Here is a 27993-nt window from a genome sequence, read left to right on the forward strand (position 1 = left end):
GGAGGCGGCGGCGCCCCGCCCCGGGCGGCGGCGGCGGCGGCGTGCTGATGGCGGGCCGTGGGGGCTGCCGGCGCGGTCGGGAGCACTTGGAGCTGGAGCGGCTGGGCGAGGCGCCGCGGGCCGGCTCTTGCCCGCCGTCGCCGCCGCTCTCCGCCTGCTCGCGGCAGGCCTGGAGCCGGGACAACCCGGGCTTCGAGCCCGAGGAGGAGGAGGAGGAGGAGGAGGAGGTGGTGGTGGTGGCGGCGGCGGCGGCGGCGGCGGCGGCAGGGCCGGTGCTGGAGATGGACGTGGAGTGGGGCAGCCCTGCGGCCGGCGCTTCGTCGTCGTTGGGCAGCGGCGCGGCGGGTCAGGGCGACGGCGGGCGGCGGCAGCGGCGGCTCCCCGCGGGGCGCGGCGGGGCGGAGATGCTGAGCCGCCACCAGGTGCCGCCCGATGGCGCCGCCCCCCACCGAGCGGCCTGGGCCAAGCGCCTGGCGCGGCGGCTGCGAGGTGAGAGAGAGGCTCTGCCCCCCTCCCCTCCACCCCCTGCCCTGGCCCCTCCTGCCGGAGTGGGGCTCCGAGTCTTTCTCGGCCTCCGCGGCTCGCTGCCTTTTCCTGCAGACTGTCGCCACGAGAAGCGTGTATGAGTAGTTTGTAGTCCCTTTGCCTTTTCTTCCACCCACCCCTTTGCTATCCGTCCTCTTTTTCCTCTACCCGTGTTCCTTTCCCATCTCCCGTCTGTCCATCCGTGCTTGCCCCTGTTTGTGTCGCCACCTCTTCAGGCACATCCGTATTCTGATCTCTGTCCTGGTTATGCCACCCAGCACACACAAATGCACGCACTCCTCTCTCCTTTTCTTCTGGAGCACAGAGCTTTCTGCCCCTCGGGTATTAATCCTGGCTGCTTTCAGTGTAAGAGGCTCTCGTGAGTGGTTTTTAGATACATGTGGCTTTTCTGACCCAACACCAGATCTTTGGAGAGTTGGAGCAGAATACTTGTCTTTCTTTTTCAGCATCCTCTGTCCTATAAAAGAGGTGGTTAGGATGGCATTCGTGCTTAGAGTGGGGTTGTTGGGAGAGTGTTTTATTCATTTTTGCTTTTCTGCAGTATTGCGCAGTGCCTTGGAGCTGCCCTCGGTTGTTGAGAGCTGCCTGTTGACACACAGCTGGTGACCAGGGATGTAGTTTGAAGCATAAGTGGGAGCATATCATATGAGTGTTTGGAGTGTCATTCTAAGCTTACTGCTGTGCTGAGCTGGCCCTGTATGGGGTTGGTTTGACACAGCAGAGAAAATGGTGGATGGGGAGTTCCTTGGATTCAAGGTTGTGGGAGCACATGTAAGAAACCCCCCTTCCTTTTCAGAGAAGTTTAAAATGTCAGCATCAAATCATGAGGATTTTAAATGCAGGATTTGTTTAAATGTCAGACAAAATCTTTATAAAGTTGCAGGAAAAGTAAACCATATTTAGAAAGTAAGGTTTCTTCTTCTAAAACGTGAATTTTCTGAAGTGATAGATAGTACTGCTACTGGTTGGCACAGCATCAGCAGAGGTGTCAAAACAAACTTGATTTTAAGCAGGGACTTGCACATTAGGCTATTGTATGTCCTGTATACTGCCACTTTGATTTTCATGTGCGTTCAAAAATTGTTTGCTGTAATGATTTCTCTGACTTCAGCTGTCTTGCACCAAAATAAATCCCTCTTGATCATTGCAGTGTTTTACTTGGATACAAGTCAGACTCGTAGAGATTATGGAATAGAGCATGTTTTCTTTTCAACAGATTTTATTGGGAGAGTGTTCAGTGAACTAAGTCACTTCATAACAAGACCAGAATGGCCAGGAAAAAATATAAATGATAATTATGTTGTGCATGAACTGGCACTGCTCTGTTTGGAGTCTTCAATGGTGTGTTTAGTTTAGTCTGTCGCTGAGATACATAAATGCCTAGGAAAGGAGCTGCTTCATGTGGAGAAAGTAAAGTCCTTTTACAAAAGTGCTTAGCTAAGTAGACTGTTCAGATGCTCCCTTCGTACTAGCTGCTGCTGAGAAGGAAGCTCTGTATATGCTTTTAACTGTGGTGAAAAATAGTGGTGTTTGAACGTGAGGTGAGTGTGAGAGTGACTTGGTGATGACCTGGCGTAAGTTGCTACTGTTTCATCTCCATCATGGTTTCTGCCATAATACTCAAAAATGGATTATCCACGCTAGGACTGATTTTGGTGCTGGTTTCTGAGCCATTTTGAACATGAAGGCAGACCTTAATAACATGTGGTTTGTGTGAGGTCAGAGTATTTGCAGATAGAAAGTAAGTCCATCAGACAGACTCCCCCACCCCGAGATACTGTTCTAACAAAGGCTTAGTAAAATGCTTTGTTGAATCATCTATAGTTTATCTGCATCTACAGCTGGGGGTTGGTTTTGGGTGGAGGAAGGTTGCTTATTTTTAGTATGCTTTTTTTGGTAGCAGTTTTTTTGTTTTTAAGCCTATATATGTATTTTAACCTTGTTCAGCTGAGCAAGCAGCAGAACCAAGAGGAATTGGCTTTTGGTGAAGCTGCATTCTGTGCTGGGCAGAAAAAATGCAGCTGGGCCTTTAGTGGCATCAGTATCAGGCAGATGTTGCCAGAGAAGATACTCTAGCCCTGCTCTGATAGATGGATCCCTTGCCTGTCTTGCTGCCTAGAAGCAATCTATCTTGGGCTAGAATGACCACTTTGGGAGCTGATGCACATCCGTAGCGTGAACTTTTAATTTCTGTTCTCAGGCTGAACCAGGAGGACCACCTTTGACATGGTAACGTTATGTATCCTTTCAACTGGTGTGGTTCTCCTTACACTACTGGGTGTAAGCCTATTAATCAAGTGTGTGCTGTGTGGAGAATGGTGCAAAGTTACATGTTTTTGCAGTGCAAGAAAACAAAAAGAAATATTTTCAATAATGGCTGTGGACCAAGCTGCCTCTTGCTGTTCGAGACAGTGTACACTGGTAGTATTCTATTTTTAGCTGTAAAATGAAAAGGCTTGGTTTCATGTTTTAGGCATGTTTGGAGTGGATTTATCCCTGTGGTTACTATCCACAGTTTCTGTTGATTTCTGACCTGCATACATTTTGTATTTATAGGCAAGTGTAGCTAAAGTTGCTGTAGTAGGCAGATCCTTTTCTGGCTCTTTCATGAGAGTGTTGCCATTAATTTATAGACACTGTAAACGGGTAGGTGTGACTTTCATGCTGTGGAGGTACTGCAGGGTGCTGTACTTGCCTGCTGCCTAAGTAACTAACCTTCCCTGAAGAATGTGGTTGCTGCAGGCTACACAGCAAAAGGGCTGATTTCAAGCCTGATATTAATATAGGGCACTTGAAGGATAAGTGAGGTTTTAATACTGGAAAGACCACTTAGTAGTTCTTTTGACATTTCATGGATAACTGTGAGGATCTTTCAAGACTGGAAAATGAAATCCTCAGTACTCAGTTTTATTTCAAGATAACTAGAGGAAAGTTAACAGAGATTTGTTTAATGAAATTCCATTTCACTCAACAGAATTCAATAAGAGGGATTAATCCTTTGGATATCAAAAGTGTTACCATGGCTAAACAAGTTGCCATTCATCAGCTGAAGGATATTGAATGACTGCTTACACTTTTCTTACTGTCAGCTGTGAAATAAAAATGCAGAGAGGATTTAAGGTAATGGGATTTTGGTAATTGCAACTATTGGAGTGACTGTAACAGGAGTTACTAAGTGAATTGAAAGTCAACTACTTCAGACTATCTGTATTTTAGCTTCTTCTCTTTGTGGATTCTTTTCAGATTTTAACATGAGTCTCTGTGAAGTAGCTTTAGTCCCTCTAGTTTTGCAGATCTCTTCAGCAAACATCTCAGATGCTGAGTGGAGAGGAGGGAATGACTATTCAACTCCGTTAAGGAGAAAGTAATCAAAAGTTTTGATGAATAAGAGCAAAGTCCATTTCCAGAGCCAGGCTGGAAAGGTAATCTGCCCCTCAGAGCTGTACTTTGGTGACCCAGTGCTACTGTGTCCTCATGTGTGTCAATACTAAGGAGTGTATGTGGGGCATTTCTTGAAAGGTTTTCTTAGTCATTGATAAATGGATGTATCAAATGTAATTTCCAATCACTTATTAATTGTTACTTTCATGAAGAATGCATCATGACATTTTTACTGAGTTGAACTAGTGCAGGCTCTGATTGTACGTTACCAAGGAACGTGAACTAAGGATTGTGAGCCTGTGTTTTGTTGTTTTGGGACAAAGCATCTTTGCCTGAGGGTCACTTTCCTCTCCTTCCCCCGCTGCATTCTTTCCCCAGCATCTGAATTTCTGTTTAGGCAGATTAGTTAGTGATATGTATCTTGGCTTGAGCATTTTCAGAATTTAAGACTTTTACATAAATCTGAATTATTTAATAGGCATTCTATACCTTATAAACTTGGCTTTATGATTATGTAGGTATATATGTATATCTAAGTACATATACATTATATATATTACACGTATGTATTTAACACTTTATATATGTGTAAACAAAGATTTTAATTTCCTGTGTTACCTAACAAGCCAGACTTTTTATTGTAAGATGAAATTTCATCTATATTTTTATTTGCACTTGATCATTATTTTTTGACAACTGTTCTGAGTTCATGTACTCTTTGGCTAAGCCGTTTGGGCTACAGAATGAGTATGAGAGAATTGTTAGTTGCAGATTTCTTTGATGAATGAAAGAGTATGCAGATTCTGTCAAAAAGTTGATGAATAGCAAATTTATATAAGGAATGAACTGAAAATGATCAATTGAGGCTAGAAACGAAATGTTTTTGGTGCTTGCAGTAGATGTCAACTTAAATCCAGCACTGCTTACCGCCACTATTCTTGATGCATCTAAACCAATATTCTAATATGGGAAAAAGGGGAGTAGTGTACATATCTTCTAAAAATGTGGCAACTAATGAAAGCATCAAGCTAGCTGATGGGCAAATCCAGATTTCATTTAACACAAAGATCATTGTATGATCTCTGGTGCTGTTTGTTTTGTTTGGGTTTTTTTTCCTTCACATGTAACTTTCTTTTCCTTGCTGACTGACTCCTAACAATATTCTATTATGACAGAATTCGAGCTTGCAAGCTCTCTGCTCACCACATTTCTTTTTGGTGAGTAATGTGCTGACAGCTGGGACTCGGCTCTCTTGCCAGCTTAGCTCACTGGCTGTTCCAGCCTTTTCTTCCTCTCTTCCATAATGTTTTCCTGCCTTTATTATGAGGGTTGCTAGTGCAACGTAGTGCTGTGTTAGAGGCTGAATTTGTTGAGTTCTTTATTATTAGTGACTCTGTAAATGTTCTTGGTTTTGTGTTTCTGTCTTCAAGAATGACCTAATGGCGAGGATTTGGCATTCTGTGTAGTAAAGTTGCAGTCTTTATCTGTAAATTTTCAGACTTAGCCTTAAAGAACAGCTTTGAAAAAGCTTTCTTTTTTGGGGGCTGACACCAGTAAAAGTTATAAGTTACTAATTAAGGAGTGTGAACAGAGATTAATGCTAAGACTATTAGTGCTTGCTGTGCCTATGCAAGAGAAGTTACCCGGTTGACTTTGTGGTTAGGTCACAACTTAAAAATGTGGTAGCTGAAAGGCTTCTAAAAACATCTAACACTTTTTATTTCTGAATACACCTTGTATTTGCAGGTAGAGGGAAGAGCTTCCTTATTCCCATCTCTTTGTTAGCAAATGAAGTTCTGCAGCAGGCAGATTAGCCCTTTGTTTTAGTCTTACAGCAGTGGTTGCAAAGCAGCTGAACTCTTGCTTCATTGTCAGATTTATAACATGTTTTGGCTGTCCCTTGTTGCTGTTCCATTTGACTTAACGTTACTGTGGTATGTTTAATGGATCCAAGATTTTTTCCTAGGGAGTTTGAGGTTGTTCCATTTCCATCTATGGAGAACATAAAGGATGCTTTAAAAGGTTGGCTGTTTAAAATACCTGAAAAGGGTGGAAGTTTGGTGCACTTCTGTATGAGTGAATTTTTATTTTCATATGCTTTCTCTCCCACCATAAACTAAGGTCAAATTGCCTTGCTTTATTTAGGCTTAAATGAAGAGAAGTACCTTGAAGGTAGCAGTTCTGGTCTGAGCATCAGCAGCTGCTCCCAGCTTTTTTTTTTCTGTTCTGTGTTAGGCACAGGAAATAAGTATGGTGGTTACTAACTGCTTTCTCTTCTCAGATGATTGTTTCTTTTAGAGACTCCATTTAAAAGATCCTTTTGCTTTTCTGTTACCCTTTTGGAAGGGATCACCAAACTTCAGTATCTTCTCTTACACTGTCTTCTTGAGAATGTCAAGTATAATAGTGTGGTGGGTTGACCCTGGCTGGGTGCCAGGTGCCCACCAAAGCTGCTCTATCACTCCCCCTCCTCACCTGGACAGGAGAGAGAAAGTACACCAAAAGGTTCGTAGGTCAAGTAAGGACAGGGAGAGATCCCTCAACTAATTACTGTCACAGGCAAAATGGACTTGACTTGGGGAAAATTAACTTAATTTATTGCCAACCAAACCAGAGTAGGGTTTGGTATTACCAGAAGTAATACCAAATCTTAAACCACCTTCCCCCCACCCCTCCCTCCTTCCCGGCTCAACTCCACTCCCGGTTCTCTCCACCTCCTCCCCCCGGCGGCGCAGGGGAACAGGGGATGGGGGTTGGGGTCAGCTCCCCACACCTTGTCTCTGCCGCTCCTTCCTCCTCAGGGGGAGGACTCCTCACTCCTCCCCTGCTCCAGTGTGGGGTCCTTCCCACGGGAGACAGTCCTCCACAAACTTCTCCAATTCTGGGTCCTTCCCATGGCCTGCAGTTCTTCAGGAACAGACTGCTCCAGCGTGGGTCCCCCACAGGGTCACAAGTCCTGCCAGAAAACCTGCTCTGTGGGCTCTTCTCCACAGATCCGCAGGTCCTGCCAGGAACCTGCTCCAGTGTGGGCTTCCCATGGGGTCACAGCCTCCTTTGGGCATCCACCTGCTCCAGCGTGGGGTCCTCCATGGGCTGCCGGGGGACAGCCTGCCTCACCATGGTCTTTACCACGGGCTGCAGGGGAATCTCTGCTCCAGTGCCTGGAGCACCTCCTCCCCCTCCTTCTTCACTGATCTTGGTGTCTGCAGGGTTGTTTCTCTTACATGTTCTCACTCCTCTCTCCGGCTGTAGTTTCTGTGTCCCAGCAACTTTTTTCCCCTTCTTGAATATGTTATCCCAGAGGCACTACCACTGTTGCTGATGGGCTCAGCCTTGGCCAGCGGTGGGACCATCTTGAAGCCGGCTGGCATTGGCTTCATGGGACATAGGGGAAGGTTCTAGCAGCTTCTCACAGAAGCCACTCCTGTAACACCCCCCCCCCCCCCCCCCCCCCCCCTAAACCTTGGCACACAAACCCAATACAAATAGGAAGCTAGTAACAGGCAGAAATAGTTCAGCTAATGCAGTTACCCACTTTGACAGCTAGATGGCGGTTGCTCATTTAGGACGCTGCTGATGTTTCAATGATAACTCTTGTCGCGCAGGGAAAGAAATGATGTAGAAATACTCACCAAGATCCCTGCTGTGTGTGTCTGTTGGACATGCCTTGCCTATTTGGGAGAGGAAGGTTATGATTTGTTTTCTTTAAAAATATGTTTGACTGATGCGTCCTCCTTCCAGGTAGCAAGTTAGTTAAGACTGCTATTAAAGGTTAGATACTGAACGTGGATTTTCATTCATCTAACAATGCTTTACATATTTAAAAAAAACGCAAAACACTGCACTTCGTTTTTTGAAGGATGGCTGTCTGTGCATGTCTTTGTATGCTTGCATCTGTTTTCATACCATATGGCTTTAAGTGACAGCATTTCTAGCAAATATTCAGCAGATTCTGTTAGAGTTCTGCTGAGCTGTTACTAAATTATTGTGGTATCTCATGAATAGCAAATAACTGCCTTGGGCCCCTTTCAGCCTACAGAAGAAGTTGTTCTTGCTTGAACTTAGATCAGTTTAAAATCCATAGAAGAACCTGCAGCAGACATGACATAGGTTAAGCTTTCAAAACCACTTAACTTATTATGTCACTTCTGTGTCTAGTATCAGACATCTGTGTACATCATTATATCTGATTTCCTTTCAAGGTCTGTGGGGGACAAGACTCATGGAAGAAAGCAACACCAGCAGAGAACGATATCTAAAAAGTGTTTTGCGGGAGTTGGTTACATACGTGATTTTCCTTGTGGTCTTGTGTGTCCGTAAGTACCATTCAGCACTAATGCATCCTGTTCTGTACTATCTGCTTGCTCTCTGTGATTCCAGAATGAGGGTTGTTTCAGTGACGTGGGAGAAGAATTAATGAGCAGGTGTGTAGGCCAATATTTGGAATTAAATCTTTCTCTTTTTTCTGTGCATGGGTTGTTGCTTGAGGTTGAAAATACTGCAACTTTCTGTGCCTTAACAAGCTTTGAACATTTAAGCAGGATATACTTATTCTTTGTTTTTAGGGAGCATTTTTTTAATGTAGCACCACATTGCAGTGTAATGCTTCTGCTATATATTTTGAAATAACTGAACAGAACTGTTAAATGTGAAGAGTAAGAGTTAGTCATCTAGGACAAAAAATTAAATTAAACCAAATTTATCACCAAGCTTATGTACACATCATTCTAAGAGTAAAAGTTATTGGTAGTAGGTGGAAAGGCAGAGGTAATGCTAACTACTTAGAAATATCTGATAATCTGAGTTTGCATGATGCTGGATGTTTTAAATGCATGTGGGACTTATATATACTCAGGTATATGGATCACAGCTGGAGACTTCCATGATTTAAGTGTGTCTGTTTTGTTGTCTATGATATCATATGAATTATCATAACACTATAGAACACAGAACAGTTTAACATTGAACCTACTCTTTTTTTTTTTTTTTTTTTTTTTTAATTTTGTTTGGCTTTTAAGTAGGTGACTACTTTGAAGTAGGTGCTCTAGAATCAACACTGAAGACAATATTAGTAGCTTCTACTAAATACAGTCTTAGTACAGAAGTGAGGCGCTTGATGGATCTCCAGCCTCACGCACAACAATATTCCTGGACCCAAACGGAGTTTAAGAAAGCAGCCTGAACTGAGTTTGCAGGTCTTTTCTCAGGGTGAGGAACCTTCGTGGTACTGGAGCATAGATAGTACAGGATGTTTATCACAAGCCTCACACAGCACCCTAAGCAGTTGTGGCTGATATAATGTAACAGTTCTGAGACCAGTCCTCTTTTCTGGCCTTGGGAACTTGAAGCCCTTACACAATTCTATTTCTAGGGTTTTTTAAGTTAATAGTCAAAACAAGGCATGTTCATATAATTGCATAAAAATTAGTAAGACAGTGCAAAATAGAACTTAACTATAGAGTTGTGAAATAGATGTTTTATTTGGTTACTAGGGAGAATAACAACAAAATCTGTATGCATTAAGTTAGCTGATATGTTTCAAGCCTCCAATTTTTAGTGTGGGCAGTTCTGTTCTAAATGCCTGAAATGTCAGTGATGCTTAAATTGTCATTTATGATCAGTTGTAGTAGAACAAGGTGATGTTTTACTTTTTTGTGAAAGAGAATCTTGGAGTGGAAAAGAAAATGCAAAACTACATTGGTAGACGGGCTCTGAGAGCAAGTATGCCTTGCTTGTCTGGAGTAGGATTACCAAAAAACCCAAATCCCCAAACTTTATACTGTTGACACAACTGTTTTGGTGGTGTACTGCAAGCATGGTTATATATTAAATATAATGGGTTTTCCCTTCCCAAGTCCTTTAAGAATGCTTAGTGCAGGTTTATGAGCAAAGTTGTGTAAGACTGCTTGTGACTGGTATGCTGTACCACCAGGAGAGGTGTAGCAGTGAGGGACCTGAATTAAAGTGAAATTGATTTCAGTGGGAAAAGTTTGACTGCAGGCTGTTAACAATTTGTTTTGCTATAGAAAAAGATTTTTGGTAACAGAATAAAGGAAAAGTATACTGTGTTAAATACCTACAGATCTTGCTTACTCATTAGTGTTTTAAAGTACTATCCTTTTTAATTTTACATGTAAGCAATAACTCTGGGACAGACTGGTCTGTGGTTTGGCATGCCCTAGGAGTGAGCTTTCTGGTGCAGGCTAAATGCTGTGGGCATTTCTTGTACTTTTGTATTTTTAAGAGTACATATTTAGAGAGAAACCAGGTATTGCACAGTCATGTGATACATTCCATGTGCCACAGCAGAAGTCTATTAAAAATAGTTCTTGTTCTCTGGTTGCTAAAGAAAACACATTCTCTTCCCTGTGATAAAATATTTTTATAAAATTGTCAAAACTGATGGAGATTGTTTGGTGTAAACTTAATCTTTCAGGCTTGTCTGAGTTTTAGCCATAAAATGGTTTTAAGTATTTACAGGCAGTAACAGTATCAGTGCCAGAGCCTGTTCTCTCAAGCCATCTCGGCTTTGTACATCCTTTTATAATTTATGCTGTGTGGTCCTCAGCTTGGCCCCATGTGAGGAAAAGAAACATGCAGTTGTTTATTTTCTGTGGGGAGATTCTCTTAGAAGAGTTGTCTGAAAGTTGGATTCATTACCCAGTGTGAAACGAGCCAATAATCACATACTCAGAAGAAAAATTATTTCATATTTGCGCAAAGATGGGTGCTAGGTGGTAATTCCACAAAGGTAGCACACCCTACAGTTAAACAAACAAGCAATTTACACAGTTTTGGATTCACCCATTTAGTTTCCAAAGTCCTTCCCCAAAATCATTATTGGTAGTCACTAATCTGTCACCATTTCTATTGGGCTGAGGTTTTCTCTGCTTCGAATTAAAAGTACAGTGTTCTTTTATTCTACAGCGCATGCTCAAGGAGTGTGGGGGGGGTAAGTCTTTTTGGTCTTGAATTGAGTTGGTGGTCGTGATCTCCCCCTGCCGCCTTTACCTTTCCCGTTTACCGCAGATGTCCACTGACTTTGTGCCCATTATCAATCACTCAACTTTTGGCGCTTTCTAGGGCGGGATGTTTCCTTCTTATCAGTCTTTTAATTCTTTTTTGAGGTTCTTCAAGGCCCAATTACTCCAGGATGTCCTTGGTTAAAGAATGCTAGCTGCTTTCTTTTCTGATTACAAATGATGTGGATGAAGTGTCTTTAGACTGTCAGCTTAATATACATACAAATAACATCTTGCATAGAAGGAACAGATAATTTCACATTTTTATGTTAATCTTCAACAGAAGCACTGCACATCTTGGGTGGAGTTTTGTTGTCTAACCATAGGTGGCTAATGTCATTCACAGTGCCCTGCGATATCCCACTTGACTGTCGTTATCTGCTCAAGCAGGGCATAGTTCTCCTGAGGTCTTGTGCCACCCGTGCCAGCTCTCTGTGGTTGCCTTGGATAGCACAAGTCACCTAAAAAGGCACTAGTTGCCTCTCTTCAAATTGCTGAATCGTGCCTTTGTTTTTCTTGAAGTTAGCTTTTGTGGAAGCAGTAATAATAGAATGAGGTGTAGGAGGGAGAACAGGGTATTTTAAGCTGATTGATCAGTCTATTCTTCACTGCTTTTTGTATTTTAATCACAGACAAATGCTGCTTGGTGTGGATTTTGTTTTGTTCTAAAGCTTAAACTTTTCAGTGCAAAATCGATATAAATAAGCGTGAGGTAGTCACAAAAACAAGGGAAGTACGATTTTTAGTTGGATTGGTCTGAGGGGCAGGAGGGGCGAGGGGAAGGAGGGAGAGGGGACGGCGGGGAGAGGGAAGGGGGGCGGCGGGGAAGGGGGGGGGGAAGGGAGGGGAGAGGGGAAGGATGGGACGAGGGGAAGGAGGGGAGAGGGGAAGGAGGGGAGAGTGGAAAGGAGGGGAGAGTGGGAGCGGGGAGAGGTGACGGGAGGGGAGGAGGGGAAGGAGGGGAGAGGGGAAGTGAGGGGAGAGGGTATTCGGGGAGATGGGAAGGCGGGGAGGAGGGGCAGGAGGGGAAAGGGGGGAAAGGGATAGGAGGGGAGAGGGAAGGAGGGGAGAGGGGAATGGAGGGGAGAGGGGAAGGGAGGCGGAGAGGGGAAGGAAGGGAGAGGGGAAGGGGGGGAGAAGGGGAAGGAGGGGGGGGGGAAGGAGGGGGAGGGAAGGAGGGGAGAGGGAAGGAGGGTAGCAGGGGAAGGAGGGGGCGAGGGGAAGGAGGTGGAGAGGGGAAGGAGGGGAGAGGGGAGGAGGGGAAGAGGGGGAAGGGAGGGGAGAGTGGAAGGGAGGGGAGGAGTGGAAGGGAGCGGAGAGGGGAAGGGACGGGAGCAGGGGAAGCGAGGGGAGCGGGGAAGGAGGGAGAAGGGGAGAGGGGGGAGAGGGGAAGGAGGGGGAGGGGAAGGAATGGGAGAGGGAAGGAGGGAGAAGGGGACATGAGTGAGAGGCGGAAGGAGGGGAGAGGGAATGGTCCTCTTTTCCTTCTTTTCTCTTTTCCTTCTTTTCTCTTTTCCTTCTTTTCTCTTTTCCTTCTTTTCTCTTTTCCTTCTTTTCTCTTTTCCTTCTTTTCTCTTTTCCTTCTTTTCTCTCTCCACCCCCTTTCCACCCTCCTTCCCCACCCGCCTTGCTCTTCGCCCCCTCTCCTTACCAAATCTTTTACAGTGACTTACGGGACAGTGAGTTCCAGTATGTACTATTACACGAGGGTTATGTCGCAGCTCTTCCTGGAAACACCTGTATCAAAAATGGAGAAAACTGATTTCAAAACTTTGTCCACAATGGATGACTTCTGGAAGGTAATCTAAACCCAATTTTTTATCTCTCTGTTGCCGTGATTTGCTTGTTGTGTCATGGCCTGTAAATTTAACCTGCAGGATCTTTTTTTCTCATGCAGTAGGGGTTGTGCATGAAGATCTATATGCACAATGTCAAAGCTATGGAACAAAGTAGACCTTTAATATGTGAAAGTTTAGAACGCAGGTAATGCTAGTGGGGCAAGGTAGGGCAAGGTTGTGGAATGTCTTTGGAGGGCAGGTAACAGTAAGGTCTTATGTCAGAAAAATTATCAACTGCAATTCTAACACATCCATAGAATTAAGATCTATAAAAACAGTGCTGGCAACATGCAAACTAAAATTCTGTCTTCTTCCCCAGTTCACAGAAGGCCCTTTGCTGGATGGTCTTTACTGGGAGATGTGGTACAACAACAAAACCATGGCAGAAAACAAAAGCTTCATTTATTATGAGAACTTGCTCCTAGGGGTGCCTCGCATTCGACAGCTGAAAGTGAGAAATGGTTCGTGCTCAATACCTGAAGATTTAAAGGATGAAATCAAAGATTGCTATGATGTATATTCTGTAGCTAATGAAGATACTGCTCCTTTTGGACTTCAAAATGGAACAGCGTACGTAGTATTCCTGTAGACACTTTTTTTTTTCTTTCTCCTGACCTGGGTTATGCTGAATTACGCAATAAGTCACTTGGCAGAGGCAGCTCTGCATTTGCTATATGTTCTGTCTGTAAAGCCAGGTAAATCCAGAGCAGCTGCCAGTTCTGCTTGTGAAGAGACCTTACCGAACTTGGAGAGGACTGTGCTATTGATCCATTTGAGTTTAGGTGCTGTCATTGTGCCATTGGTAGCTGTTATGCATGGGAGACATGCTGTGGTCTGAGTGCAGCACTGCAACTCATGAGCACCTGTTCTGTAATTCCAGATTGTATTACCGCAGTGGGTTTCACTGAGTTGTCGTCCCTGGCTAAAAATAGGAACAGCACTGCCTGTCTTGGGACGATGTGCGAGTTGAACTGTGAAAGGTTTTGGAGGTGGAACGTAACTATGTAAATGCCAATTCTCTTTCTTTCCTTGAGGATGGAAACTCTGTGTGAGTGGATTGATGTCTTCTTTTCACAATTGATATATTTGTGACCCATCTTCCTGTCTTAATTTTGTTGTGTTAGTCAAAGGAACTTTGTAAGCTCTTTCTCCAGGGTACATCAAAACTTTCTACAAGTACCTCTTAAGTGAAAGCAGCTTTAAGTAACTGATACGTTTCTTTGGTCAGGTTTTGTTGGTGTCTGTTTTGTTAATTGTAAGTTGAAAGTGGAAAGACCAACATGCTCTGTTTCACTTACTTCTGAACTAGTTGGACATACACCAATGAGAAAGACTTGAATGGGAGCAGCCACTGGGGCTTGATTGCCACATACAGTGGGGCTGGTTATTACCAAGACCTTTCAAGGACCAGAGAAGTGACAGCTGTGCAGATTGCTAGCCTTAAGAAGAACCTGTGGCTGGACAGAGGGACCAGAGCAGCTTTCATTGATTTCTCCGTATACAATGCAAATATCAACCTATTCTGCGTTGTCAGGTATGAACAGAACCATGACAGTGTTCAAATTGCACACTGTAGGTTGGAGACTTAGGGTTTTCTTCTGATTGCTTTGTTTTGAGGACATGGGTAAGCGTATGTTTTGTATAAAGGAGACAGACAACTGAAGTGGCGTGCCTCCCTGTCAAAGAAGTGGGACTCCACATGGCATCTGCACTCACCATCTGGAGGCAGTTCTGACTTTCCTGATGCTGCGACGGCTTGGGTGCAGTTTGCAGGCGACTTTTCTGGCGAGTTGGCTTATTGAAGTAAATATGTGGATATGTAACATCAGTTTTCAGACTGATGAAACAGGTGCAAGATGAAGACAGGTGTCTCTGTCTCTGTTGTCTCACTGTTCCTGAAATGCTTTGGGTTTTAGGCAAAATTGAGTGTAGACAGGTTTATACCTTCTGTTCTGTGTAGTGTCTTCTCTGAATCATATGTGGGCTTTTGCCTGTTTTAATTATTTAAATAATTATGTAAATAAAACTGTGTATCTTTTAGTAGTGCTTTTCATCAGCACTAAGTGAATTTTTTTTTCTTTGCCTTTTTTTAAATGCAGGCTGTTAGTGGAGTTTCCAGCGACTGGAGGCCTTGTTACGTCTTGGCAGTTTCAGCCAGTGAGGCTGATTCACTACATCTCCACATTTGATTTTTTCCTGGCAGCCTGTGAAATGGCATTTTGTCTTTTTGTTCTTTATTATATGGTGGAAGAGGTCTTAGAAATTCACATTCATAGATTGCACTACTTCAGAAGTCTCTGGAATTGCCTTGATATCCTTATCATTGTGGTAAGTAATCTTTATAATAAGGCTAAAATTGCTTTCTGAAATGCACTTTATGGGAGACGTTAGTGACTCAGTATTCCTGTTGTGGTTTTAAGGGATAGAGCCATCATTAGGAAGGATACTTACAGACTATTGGGCTATTTGAATAAGAAAATTTTAGTCTGTGTTGTAATGTTGGTGTGTTTTGCAAACTTGATTGTTCTGTCTTTGGTGGTTTCAGCTTTCACATATGTCATGGTTTAACCCCAGTCAGCAGCTAAGTCCCACACAGCCACTCACTCACTTCCCCACCCGCACACCCCCCTCCCCGCCATGCCCCCAGCGGGATGGGGGAGAGAATCAGAAGCGTAAAAGTGAGAAAACTCATGGGTTGAGATAAAGACAGTTTAATAAGTAAAACAAAAGCCATGCACGCAAGCAAAGCAAAACAAGGAATTCATTCACCACTTCCCATCGGCAGGCAGGTGTTCAGCCATCTCCAGGAAAGCAGGGCTCCATCACGTGTAACCCTTACTTGGGAAGACAAATGCCATAACTCCAAACATCCCCCCTTCCTTCTTCCCCCATCTTTATATGCTAAGTATGACATCATATGGCATGGAGTATCCCTTTGGTCAGTTGGGAGGGGACACAGCTGGGACAGCTGACCCCAACTTCTTGTGCACTCCCAGCCTCCTTGGTGGTGGGGTGGCATGAGAAGCAGAAAACGCTTTGACTCTGGGTAAGCACTGCTCAGCAGTAAGGAAAGCATCCCTGTATCAACAGTGTTTTCAGCACAAATCCAAAATGCAGCCCCATACTAGCTGCTATGAAGAAGATTAAGTCTATCCCAGCCAAAACCAGCACAGTGTCCTGGTGAAAACTTAGCGTATTTGTCCAGTATGCTTTTTCGCAGTTTTTGTCTATAAAGACACAGCCATTATGGGAGGTAACAAACTCACCCTCGTTTCTCTCCTACATATCTGATACAGATTATTGCAGCGGCTTTCAAGTAAGAAAATCACCTGTTTTAAAGTAGTGATTTGCATTTGGAAGAATGGGACTGGGATTTGAATGTTTGCAAAGAACCACAAAGAGATTTAATGTGGTATTAAAATACCAACTAATACCAAGTTTGAAGAAGTGTCTCAAAATTGTAGAGGGCTAGCAACTGTCAGGGCTGCTTTCTTGGTTAAGTGGACACTATCTTGGTGTAGCAGAAAATCTGAGCTTTGAATTTAAAGCTACATAATAAAATTCTCTCTGGACTTATATCAAGCTGTGCTTACCAAAAGTATACAAAGCTGGCAGTGCTGAAACGGTTCCAGTCCTACACTTGTTTTGCATCTTCAGGCTTGGATGAATTAAAGGTTTAAGTCTTCAAGTTAGTATCAGTAATCTAGAGAAATCATACTTGCATCACAGTGCTTTGTAAATGAAGGACCATTTAGGAGGTTGTTTACAGGGACTGTGTGCCGTTTGTTATACTTAACGGTGGGGGGGAATAAAATGCTTTGCTGTTACAGTTAGTGAAGTGTATTCAAGTGTGAGTGTAAAATTCAGTTCACACCAAGGGTCAAAATTCTGTGTTTATACCTTGTCTGAGGGACATTGTTTAAATTTAGGATTATGTACTTTATGACTCCATATACATGGTGAAGTGTTCACTTACACTAATAAAAAGCACATTTGCAGCGGTCAAAGCAAAAACCTTACCTGTATGGTAAAACTACAGCTTCTCTTCTGTTGCTTGTTCTGGGCAACACTGGTCAGTCTGTGCTCCGGAGAAACTCTAGTACCTTTTTGGCTACTTCTGTCTTTCTGTTCTTTATACTTTTTCACCTTTGTCTTTTTGAGTTGTCATCTTTCTTTCCTTGTTTTTCTTTCTCTGTGACAGCTTCATTTTTCTGAGCCCGCTAGGCTTTACCATCATCTTTTTCTTCAACTGTGGCAAGGAAAAGATTTCTAAATCTTCTTACTCCCAGGCTATTTGTATATAGTCTAGGACTACAGTGGTTTTGTTGTGAAATGCATTTCCCGATATGTCCAGAAATTCAAGTTTCGATCCTATCTCAAACAGCAGCCACTGGGCTGTTAAATTAACTCCTGAGTGAAAAGTGGTGAAACCTGGCCCCCTCCAGCCCACACAACTGCCTGGCCCTAAGCACTAATGTGATCAGTGACCAGCAGGGTTAACCCTGAAGGACTGTGAAAAGCTTGTATATAGTGATTTCTTTTTTTCTAGGCTCTGTGCAATCCCTAGCTGTTACTTTCCTGTTTGAAACTTCAGCTTTGTAGTCAGGACACCTTGAAAACAGTGTATTTGGTTTTACTTAAAGCTCACATTATGGTAGTGCTATAGCTAACATGAAGTTCCTCATACCTTAACTTTACCTGATGTATGTGACTAAAACAAGTTGTTTTAAAATTCTAATCACCTTTCATAAATTTGTGTATTTCTTTTGTACTCAGCTCTCTGTGGTAGCTATAGGAATTAGCATCTATAGGACATCAACTGTTGATACGCTGCTGAAGAAGCTGCTGGAAGATCAGAACTCGTTCCCCAATTTTGAGCCTTTGGCATATTGGCAAATGCAATTCAACAACATTGCTGCAGTCACTGTGTTTTTTGTCTGGATTAAGGTAACTCCAAGGCACACATCCTTATTCTAACATTGGAATGCAAGCAGTATTCTCAGTTTCGCATGATATATTATTTGAGATTTACTCATTTCTCCTAAAATTGGTCTTGCAAGAAAGAGAGCACAGGGGTAACTTCTGGCAGATTAAAAGCAAGGTTGTAATTTGCCACAGGTTTAGTCAGTCCTTGATTAAGTCTATAAGATGTAGTCAGTGCTAGTGCTTTTTCACAGCAGACACGTATATAAATGTTTTTATTATTCCTGAATTGATAAGTCAGTAATTCTTACTGGGTACTGCTTTTTCCTAGCCTGGTTTAACTGTGCCCATTTTATGTATTCAAAACTTCTGAATCATTAGAAGGGTTGGTAAAGCTATTCCAATTCATTTGAAAACTAGATATATTACTTTAGTTAAACTTATTTTCTCCGTTTTACTGCCTTTCTAGTGATACTTCTTTCCATGTCCATACTCATTTTCCTGTCCTCTGTATGTACACAGTTGCAGAGGAACATTTAGTTAATAAACTGTCTAATGGGAAAATGTAAGACCAATAAGTGAATTTCCACTCTGATACTCCAGACTGATACTTAGGTTTATCAAGCAAGTGAGCTAATCTCTTACTGTTTTATAAGACAAAAGTTGCATCTAATTTTTGCATCATGGTTTAAGCAATACAGTGGCTCATTGTAAGAAATATGGTAAACTGCAGAGTAACAGAATAATGCACATTGGAGGGGACCTTGGAAAGTCTCTACTCCAACCACTTGCTCAGAGCAGTCAGCTGAGAGATCTTCTTGTCTCACATTTTACTACTTCATAGCTAACATCTTCATTGAAGATAAAGATAAATAAATAGGCTTTTGGAAGCATTTTGGTAACACTGCTTTGAAGCCAGGGTGCCAACAGGGGAGTGAAACAACACACAAACAAACAAAACCCCGCATCCAAACAAGAAGTTGGTGTTCTCACAGAATTTTCTTCACATTTCAAGCCTCAGTGGTTTTTAGTAAGCAATGTATTTCTAAGTGTAAATTAACTGACTTTGTCTCCAGTCAAATTCAGTAAGATATCTCATGTGTAAAAGGCTGGAGAGTGATTGTGTTAAGAAATTGTTGTCTTCCTTGTCTTTACAGTTGTTGTTGGTTTTTTGTTTGTTTTTCTTTTAACAGCTTTTCAAATTTGTGAACTTCAACAGAACAATGAGTCAGTTATCCACTACCATGTCTCGCTGTGTCAAAGATGTCATTGGCTTTGCTATTATGTTTTTTATTATTTTCTTAGCATATGCTCAGTTGGCCTATCTTGTCTTTGGCACGCAAATCAATGACTTCAGCACTTTCCAGGACTGCATGTAAGTACAAGAATAAAAAATACGAAGAATTTCTCAGTACATTGGTAAATGTATTTGGTTGCCTCATCGGAGACCAAACAAATCCTACAACATCCATCTAAACAGATAAGCTGCAGACATATCACTGTTGATGTAGTTCAGTAGCAAATGCATTTTTTATAACATTTTTACTTCAAAAACTGTCTTTGCTGTGAGATTAGGAATATGCTATAGTTAGATCAGTGAACTAAAAATGGCAGGTTTTGATTAGTGGAAGTGACATCATTTTTATAAGTTGGTCACATTCCTACGTTCCTGATAGTGTGTGTCGTTGGTTGACTCAGAAATGGAGTCCATCTTAGCAACTAGTAAATTTGTAACTATCTGCTGGAATCCAGGAGAGAGATAGGACTTGATATAGGGTTGTTAATCAGTTTTTCCTTTATTGATTTGGTACAACATAACCTGATTCTAAATGAGGTAATTACCAGGTGGTTCGGTTATCGATTTCCCCCGACCCCTTACACTGGGGCAGTGGTGCAAACAGTTTCTTGTAGGGAAGCGGAGGAACTTGAAATATGCTGATGGTGCTGTACAGTGCCAAGCCTCTTCTAGCCTTGGCCCTGTACAGACAGCTTTAGAGGGAGGGGGTTGGGGCTGTATGTATGCGAGAGGCAGAAGGAGTAGGAGAGCGATCAGAGTGGGTTTTAAAGCTTCACAATGGTAATCATTGGTTTGCTCTGCTTCCTGTTTCCCCCATGATCAGTTGTGATCGAAAGCCAGAAGTAACCACTCTAGTTTTGTTCTGTGTGTGTGGCATTTGACTGCAAGTTTGGTTATGCCTAGAGATGGGCTTGAAGAATTGACTATTGCAGTGCCTGATAAAGTATTACAGTAGTGCAGACTTCTCTACTGGCCAGAGTCAGACTATTAGGGTAAAATAGTTTGAGAATTCTTGCACAGCTCCAAAAGTGGTTTTTTTCAACTCCTGGATGTGTTTTGTTTTTTTAAGATTTACTCAGTTCCGCATCATTTTGGGAGACTTCAACTTCACAGAGGTTGAAGAAGCTAATCGAATTTTGGGACCAATTTATTTCACTACATTTGTGTTCTTTATGTTCTTCATTCTTTTGGTATGTACGCCTTTTTTTATGCGGGGTGGGTAGGTGGCTGTTTTTGCATCTCTTGTTCTTTGATTCCTACTGCTACCTGGGGCTTTTTTTGATAATGGTGAGTGTGCAATTCATTTAGGGGCCTGACTGTTACGTAGCTGGTCACAACACACTGTCATTTTTTTCTTCATTTAAAATAGATTTGCATTGCATGTTTGTTGTCATTCCCGTATAGTGCTCCATGTTGTGTTTTTTTAACTTATATTTTTTTATTATTATTATGAAGAATTTTTTATTTCTAAAATCTGAATAGTGCCTGGTTGGCATACACAGCAAGCCTTATCTTTTGGTAAAAAGTAGCTGTAATGTTCCATGCAGGCTCTTAGTTATAAAGCGCTCTAATGCGTGGCTGGCTGTGTTTACAACAGCCTAGTTCATGCATGTGACACACAGCTTGTCTGCTAGAAGAGCCTAATTCATCAGCAGTGCAGCAGCTTTCAGATGTGCAGGTTTGCCTGCAAAGGCCTCTTTCCTATCCTCTTTTCCTTCCCCAGGGCAGAGTTGGGCCCTGTCTTTCTCACCTTGCCAGTGCAGATTGCCTGTACGCTTTTTGACAAACAGTATTATAAGAAGCTCAACTTATTTGAGAGGCAGTATGTAGACATGATTCTATGACAAATAAATTCAAACAATGAGTATATTGTGAGTGAGTACTCATCTTTTGTATAGTCTCTGTTAATACTAGTACTGAATCCATATTACAATCTTACTAATAATTTATATGACAAAGTGGAGGAAGGGGGCCTCTCAGAAGTCTAGGAGACCAAGTAAATTAATTTTTTATGTCAGTATAAGTGAAGAGCCCTGGTATCTTCTACCTGGATGTAGTTTTCACTTAGTTTGGTACTAACGTTAATATATAGTAATTTTGTTTCTGATGATATCACCAAACGGAAGCTGTTATCTAAGCAAGAAATCCTCAGATTATTCCCCAAACTGTGTATCTTTTGGTGATTTGATAAGGTGGCAAGCATTAAAGCAGGATTTTACTAAGCTTAAAATGGTACAGCAGTCCTGTATCATCATAACTTTTAGAGTTATTTAATGACCCTTGTAGTTAATGAGACTTTTTATTATTCTTTGAGATGAGGAGAAATGGCATTCAGGTATTATTTGCGGGACAAGACTTCAACTTGGCACTGGTAAGGAAGCGGAGAGTCTTCAGTGAGATGGAGCAGTAGTCTATCGTAAAATAACATATGGGTCACTCTGGCCGAAGAAGCACATGAAGCAGGTTTCATATTTGTTTTGAAGCACCTCACAAAATCCAGAGGCTAGTGTCCAGTAAGGGAAAGAAGTATTTTTATCTAAGGGGTAGCAGAAAATCACTGGAGTGTGAAGGCACAGCAGGTTATCCAAAATACTCGCTATTTGTGTGCTTATTAATACCCGCACATCCTGTCATTTGGCTGGAGTGAAATGTTCCCATAATCTCCCTGATACCAGTCGGAGACCTGGAAACCAAGTTAGGGAAGGTGGGCAGAAAGCACCAACTCTTAATGTTGGGCAGCTGAAAGCAAAATAGACAGTAGTCGAGTTACCTCTTAATTCTCTGGTGTTGGGCAAGAATGCACAAAGGTACAGCATTGGAAGATTGTTCTCCTAAAGCATTTTTTTAAGTCCATGAGGAAATAAAGGTTAACACTGCCTTTCTGCATGAGAATGGGACATTGAATGTGCCAGTAAATTGAGTAATTATTTCTGAACTTGAATGTCCAGCCTGCAATTCAGTCATGTTTACTACATGTTCAGCAGGACCTTTTCAGTAATGACAGCATGGCTCAAGTAAATTATATGCTTTGCACAGGGTTAGTGAGACCAATATTTTCTCTTTTGTTTGAACAAGCGACCAAACTCTTTTTGGAGTTGGTGGCATACATGCCAAAGTGTCTGATTTTAAGCTTTTTTTGTTTTTATCTTCAGTCTGAAATGCAAGTAGAGCTGTAACTAGGTAAGAACCTTGTGTTTTGTGCTGGTTATTATGGGATGAATAGTTAACTTGATTCCTCAGACATTTTTGTTACCAGCTGTGTTGCCTAGATTAATTCACAGTTGTTATCTGTGTAAGTTTGGCCTTGCCAGGTAGAAGGCCAAACTTACATGTATAACATTAAACAGGCATAGTTTATTGCCACTGCTGTCTGTAGGCATGAACCCTCTCTGGAAAGTAATTGTCCAGTTATGTTAATAACCAGTAGTCTTGATTAAAAATTGTTATACTGCAGTGCATCATATTTCGATATCTCAAGCTCTTGATGTTAGTGCTTTTTAAACAGCCCACTATTTTCTCCTGGCCCTTTTTAAAAAATTCATGTATAGGTCTGCACATGAAGGTCATAGGAGTGGTAGGGCTCAGACTTGTTGACATTTTTAAGTGGGCTTTTTAATTTCTTTCATGAACAGAACATGTTTTTGGCCATTATCAATGATACATACTCCGAAGTCAAATCGGATATGGCACAACAGAAGGCAGAAATGGAACTGTCTGACCTTATCAGAAAGGTAAAAGTAACGTTTTGTTTGACACCTCATTCCTCACATCTGAACTTACTCTATAAAATGCTATATAAACCATACAAAATAAAGCTGGCAGCAGGTGATGAAAATACACATCTCTTAGTTAAAATAGATGAATCTGAGCTGAGTGTAAATTAAATGAATGAAAACATTCCATCACAATGTATTTTAGTCATCTGAGATTTTGTGTTGAATTATCAGCCTACTGAATACAACACAGGATTTGTGTGTCTAGGTATGTACAGAAATATTGAACTGATGAGGCTAAACTGCTATTTGGTTTGGTCACAGAATTCAGCATTACCTCATTTCAGCCAATAAGATGAGGCAAGTCTTGGATAATGGGTTGGGAGCTCCCAGGGGCAGCTGCCATTGAGGTTGTTGAATAGAAAGTTAAGAGCTTGGCCTGAATCCCAGTTTAGGAAAAACATGTGCACATGTGTGCACTCTGGCATGGATGCAGTGCTGTAACATGGTCAGAAATGTCTAAACACATACTCAGCATGACCAGTAACTCAAGAGTGTAAAACTTGGAAACTGGTTATTAAAACAGAGCAGAGAAAAATGAAAAATGCTACTTTGTTGGGATGAGGACTTTTAAAAAAAAGTCATTCCTAAAACCAAAGAATGAGACATAAGCAAAATGACTGCAGAAAGTTGTACCTGTTTTGTCAGCTTTATTTAAAACTGTCACTTAACTGTCAGTAACTGCCAAAGGTGTCTTACTGGGACAAAATACTCCATGCCTACTGACCTGCAGTGCAAATTGAAGGATGAAAGCCTTACCTCTAACTGCAAAGGTATTTGTATGTTGCCCATTTAAACACTGAAATAAAAGATGGATAAACTGGAGGAAAAGACAGATTCTTGCAGGGCTTTTGGAACACACTGAATGACAGTATTTACTAGCTGATTTTTGTAATCTGAGAAGTTATAAGAAATCAAGTGTTAACATTCATGACAAGTAAAACATGAAATACCACTTTTTCTTTTAGGGCTACAACAAAGCCATGATCAAACTTAAACTGAAGAAAACTACTGTTGATGACATTTCAGAAAGTCTGAGACAAGGCGGAGGAAAACTAAATTTTGATGAACTCCGGCAAGATCTAAAAGGGTAAGGAAGCTGTTACTTCTTATCTTGAATAGTATTCCCAGAGACATGTGATGTTAAGTCTTTGATGTGAGTTTCTCTCTCTTCTGTGATGTGGCAAGAGTAAGCTAATGTGAATAAAGACAACACAGCAGAGTGCTTTTCTTTTGGTTGGTGGGTAACAAAGCATGTGCTTTTCCTGTATCTGGTGGGAGGTTTATGTAAACAAACAGATGTGTACAGGTAAACCATCTTTGCATATGGGTCTGCAGGCATTGTACAAAGGAAAATTCAGACTGTGGCATGGAACTGCAGGAGAAGAGAGGAGTAGGAAAAGAATGGTCAGTTTGAGGTGGAAGAGAAGTCTTAACTAAGGGAGGTCTGCTGCGCTGTGGCCCCTGGAGTCTGCAGCAACACCAGCCATAGTGCAGAGGGGCGGCATCCCACACTGGAGGAAGGATTTGGCGCTCTGGGGCCCAACCTCCTTGAGTTGCTGTGTTGTGGGGTAGAAAGGGTCTGAGCAAGTAGAGATCTAAGGCCTTTGAGGAAACGGTAATGTTTCTATCAGCCACTGCAGGAGTTTGTGAACAGGCAGGAATCCAAGGAAAGGGAACAAAACAAGGAGGTATAAAAGGGATGGCTGTGAAGGAGCAGGGTACAGTCTAGGGGAGATTTGTGCTGTTAACTAATGAAAGTTGAGGGCTGAGCTCTTTGTTATCAGTGTTGGGAATTTATAGACAGCACTGGGATCAGTCGTGTCTTTGGCTTGGGGGTGAAAGTCTGTTTGGAGTGAAGTGTTTTTCTAATACTTGAAGTTCATTCAGCATCTGAAAAATGGAAAGTAAGGGAACTGCTTTTAATGCCTTTTCAGGAAGGGGCACACGGATGCAGAGATTGAAGCAATATTTACCAAATATGACCAGGATGGGGACCAGGAATTGACAGAGCATGAACATCAGCAGATGAGAGATGACCTGGAGAAAGAGAGGGTGAGCCTAGCATTAGAAGTGGTATCACACCAGTGCTGTCTGCTAGTCTTCTCCCCATGCTGGTTTGCTGCCTCAGAAGAATCCTCTTATTTCCGTTCACATTTGCTCTCATCCCTGGCTGTCTGAGCAGAACTGTAAAAAAGCAAGGGGCAGCTGGTGGAGGGTAGGAGGTCTTTGACCTTGACACCCCTATCCCCCATGTACACGTGAAAGTCTGTACATCTTCTCTGTCTGTGGCTTGTGTTTTCACAAAGGAGGATCTGGACCTAGATAGGAGCTCTCTGCCACGTCCTCTGAGCAGCCGCAGCTTCCCCCGGAGCTTGGACGACTCTGAGGAGGATGAGGATGAAGACAGTGGACACAGCTCCAGAAGAAGGGGCAGCAGCTCTAGTGGGGTTTCCTATGAAGAGTTCCAAGTGTAAGTTTATCCTTCTGAGGGGGATGAATCTTCAGCGTGGTTTGTTTTGGGGTTTGGTTGGTTTGTTTTTTTCCTTGTGGGCTTTTTTCTTTCAGTTATATAGTAGTCTCTCCTATAACTCTGAATATTAATCAAATTATTCATAAAACTAAATATTATGTTTTTAAGGTGCTTAAGTCACTCCTTTTAGTAGCTTTCAAGTAATATCTGAACTGGAAGTACTTTAGAGAGACTCATGGGAATCGGTTAGAAAACCAAAACCAAATCAAAACAAGCAAACAAAAAAACCTCAACAAACCCCATCCTGTCCTTAAAACCTGGTCATTGAAAAGACAGAGAAAATGGCCATGCTACAATAATGCCAGTAGACTTTTCTGATTTTGTTTTAGTAGTAAAATCTTGAGGTGGTTTTAGGTTCAGTGAGAACTTCAGCTGTTGTTTTTAATAAGTTGAAGTTACTTCTGTGTATTTTGTCTAAAATGATAGATCTCAATATTAATTAATTATAGCAACACTAGCTGAATGAAGAATTTGAGTAACTAGAAACAACAAATTTTGCTAAGGATGACCTAAAAGCAGGGAAAACAGAGTGGAATATGTACTGTTTTTCCCCATCTGCTTTACCCTGTGTTATCTTCTTGCTCTTGTGTACTTTGTCCTTTTCTGGACAGTAGGACTCATTTGTGGAAAGTCACGTGTGCTTGAATTAAAATGCTGTCTCATCCTTATCTGGTCTTGTGTGTTGACATGCTGGAATGATACTGACTCAGAAATGTCACTGAAGCTCACACTTGTTGCCCTCAGACTCATGAGGCGGGTCGATCGCATGGAGCATTCTATCGGCAGTATTGTCTCCAAGATCGATGCAGTTATTGTGAAGCTCGAAGCAATGGAGAGAGCCAAACTAAAAAGGAGAGATGTGTTGGGAAGACTGTTAGATGGAGTGACAGAGGTAAGAAGTCCACTCTCTCCTGTCTGGTCACAACCTGCATAGCTTGCCTGCTGTTAGCACTTCTTTGCTTGGGAGGGTTGAGAGAGTGGTGGTAAAGACAAGGTGGGTGCTTTGGCAGTGGCAAAGTGATTTCAGTTTTGTGTTAGGAAAACATGAAATTTAAAAGATGAAATGTTAGGGACATGATGCAAGTTTCAAATACGACAACCCATCTCATAGCAGGACTGTGTCACAGTCAGGCAACGGAGCACCATTTAAACCCCTGAACTGAACAGCGGTGGTGTTCGGTAGTTGCTGAAGCAGCTTGTTTATCCCTTGGTGTCTGTTGGGATTAATACAAAGCTTTTTATGGACTAGTCTGTTAAGAGTCTGGGGGATCCAGCCCAGCAGGACTGTGCAGCCTGCTGCTCTTCTCCCATGTGGCTTCTGGGATTGTGTGTGGCAGGTGGAAGCAGGTCACTTCTGTCACCAGGAATATCTAGCTTCTATTGCCTCCCCTCCCACCTTCTCTTTCTTGAGGGCCCTTTGGAAGTGGCCTGTGGGACAAACATGTTATTTCTGTGGATGCTAAAACCTGTCAGCTTCCTGATGGGGCAAGAACAGCCAGAACCGGACTGTTAAGGGGTGGGTGAGATGGACTGTCTTTGTGGGTTTTGTAGGTCAGACTTGCAGCTGCCCTGTCACACATGACGGTGTTCCTGGCTGTTACTGTTGTTCCAGTCAGTAATTCTGCTTGATTCTTGCTATGGGGCATCCTTGTGGGTGTGCTTTCCTCAGTATATTTTACATTTCTGGAGGTGGATTTAAATATTAGAAACTTTAATACAAATTGTGCTTTCGTACGTGAAGGTGACAACCTGTTACATCACTGGAAAGAAAACAATTTACTGCAATAGCTGCATTTCTCCACTAGCCTATGGAAATATTTGAGTGGTATAAGAATTTCCCATGTTTGTATAGGGTTTTGCTTAGACTGCAGTTTGGAAGCTGCACCTCCAGCTTGTGTCTCTTAATCTGTTTAGGATGAAAGGCTGGGTCGTGACAATGAAATCCACAGGGAACAAATGGAGCGACTTGTGCGAGAGGAGTTGGAGCGATGGGAATCGGATGATACGGCATCCCAAATGAGCCATCAGTTGGGAACACCACTTGGACTGAATGGCCAGCCTCGCTCGAGGAACTCTCGGCCATCTTCCTCCCAGTCAGATGGTATTGATGGGGGAGGAGGAAATGGGGGCAATAACATACATGTGTAGGATTAACTTTGTAGGTGATTCTAAATGTTTCAGGTCAGTATTAAGCCAGCAAATATGCTTCTTCACTGTTTCCCAGCATGAGGTGATCATCCTGATCAAACCACTAAGGATAATTTTCACTGGTGGGCAAAAGTAAATATTCTCTTCATAAGGCATTTTCAGACCTATGTAAGCCATGTGTCACATTCAAGTTACCAACAGTGAGACTGTCAGCCTTGGAAATGAAAATGGAGGAGACAGAATGGAAACCAGGTGTGACAAAATCTACCTAGACAGAATTTTGCTTCCATACATGTATTATGGGGAATACTTTCATGAGGGCAGCAAGCTTCAGACAAAATGATGCACTGTGGCTAAAACACTCAAATGAAAGGCTGTGTGTTTTCTGCTTTCTATTAGAAAACAGGATTTTTAAATGCTTTTTTAAAGCAGTTTTTAAAAGCAGGTGGCATCGGTTTATTGTCTCATTCATTATAACAGCCAACGCTTTTCAAAGAAATAAAACAGCACTTTTTTTTTTAATTTTGAGTTT

General features: G+C 42.2%; 1 protein-coding gene across 4 annotated transcripts; it reads left to right on the top strand.

Moving 5' to 3' along the window:
* Nucleotides 1-11: 11 nt before the first annotated feature.
* Nucleotides 12-27983, top strand: PKD2 (polycystin 2, transient receptor potential cation channel). Of its 4 annotated transcripts, XM_030017377.2 has the most exons (16): nucleotides 12-208; nucleotides 245-489; nucleotides 8130-8243; nucleotides 12615-12748; nucleotides 13107-13357; nucleotides 14097-14321; nucleotides 14887-15115; nucleotides 17564-17734; nucleotides 18904-19085; nucleotides 20077-20197; nucleotides 22640-22738; nucleotides 23749-23870; nucleotides 24718-24835; nucleotides 25090-25253; nucleotides 26058-26205; nucleotides 27228-27983. In XM_030017377.2, exons 1-16 carry the CDS (start codon nucleotides 48-50, stop codon nucleotides 27459-27461), a joined length of 2718 nt encoding a protein of 905 aa, XP_029873237.1. In that variant the 5' UTR covers nucleotides 12-47; the 3' UTR covers nucleotides 27462-27983. The 4 variants fall into 4 exon arrangements, with proteins under 4 accessions (XP_029873237.1, XP_040980256.1, XP_029873248.1 ...); XM_041124322.1 differs by having other exon boundaries at nucleotides 12-489; XM_030017388.2 differs by lacking the exons at nucleotides 12-208; nucleotides 245-489 and adding an exon at nucleotides 4818-5144.
* Nucleotides 27984-27993: the final 10 nt, after the last annotated feature.

The sequence above is a fragment of the Aquila chrysaetos genome, chromosome 1 (genome assembly GCF_900496995.4).
Source record: "Aquila chrysaetos chrysaetos chromosome 1, bAquChr1.4, whole genome shotgun sequence".
Classification (NCBI taxonomy): domain Eukaryota; kingdom Metazoa; phylum Chordata; class Aves; order Accipitriformes; family Accipitridae; genus Aquila; species Aquila chrysaetos.

What these genes read in the sequence shown, in the direction of transcription:
- PKD2 (XM_041124322.1), top strand. Translation starts at nt 48, where the DNA reads ATGGCGGGCCGTGGGGGCTGCCGGCGCGGTCGGGAGCACTTGGAGCTG. An exon ending in TGTCTGACCTTATCAGAAAG is followed by an intron (nt 22,739 to 23,748) that starts GTAAAAGTAACG and finishes TTTTTCTTTTAG; the next exon opens with GGCTACAACAAAGCCATGAT. An exon ending in ATGACCTGGAGAAAGAGAGG is followed by an intron (nt 24,836 to 25,089) that starts GTGAGCCTAGCA and finishes GTTTTCACAAAG; the next exon opens with GAGGATCTGGACCTAGATAG.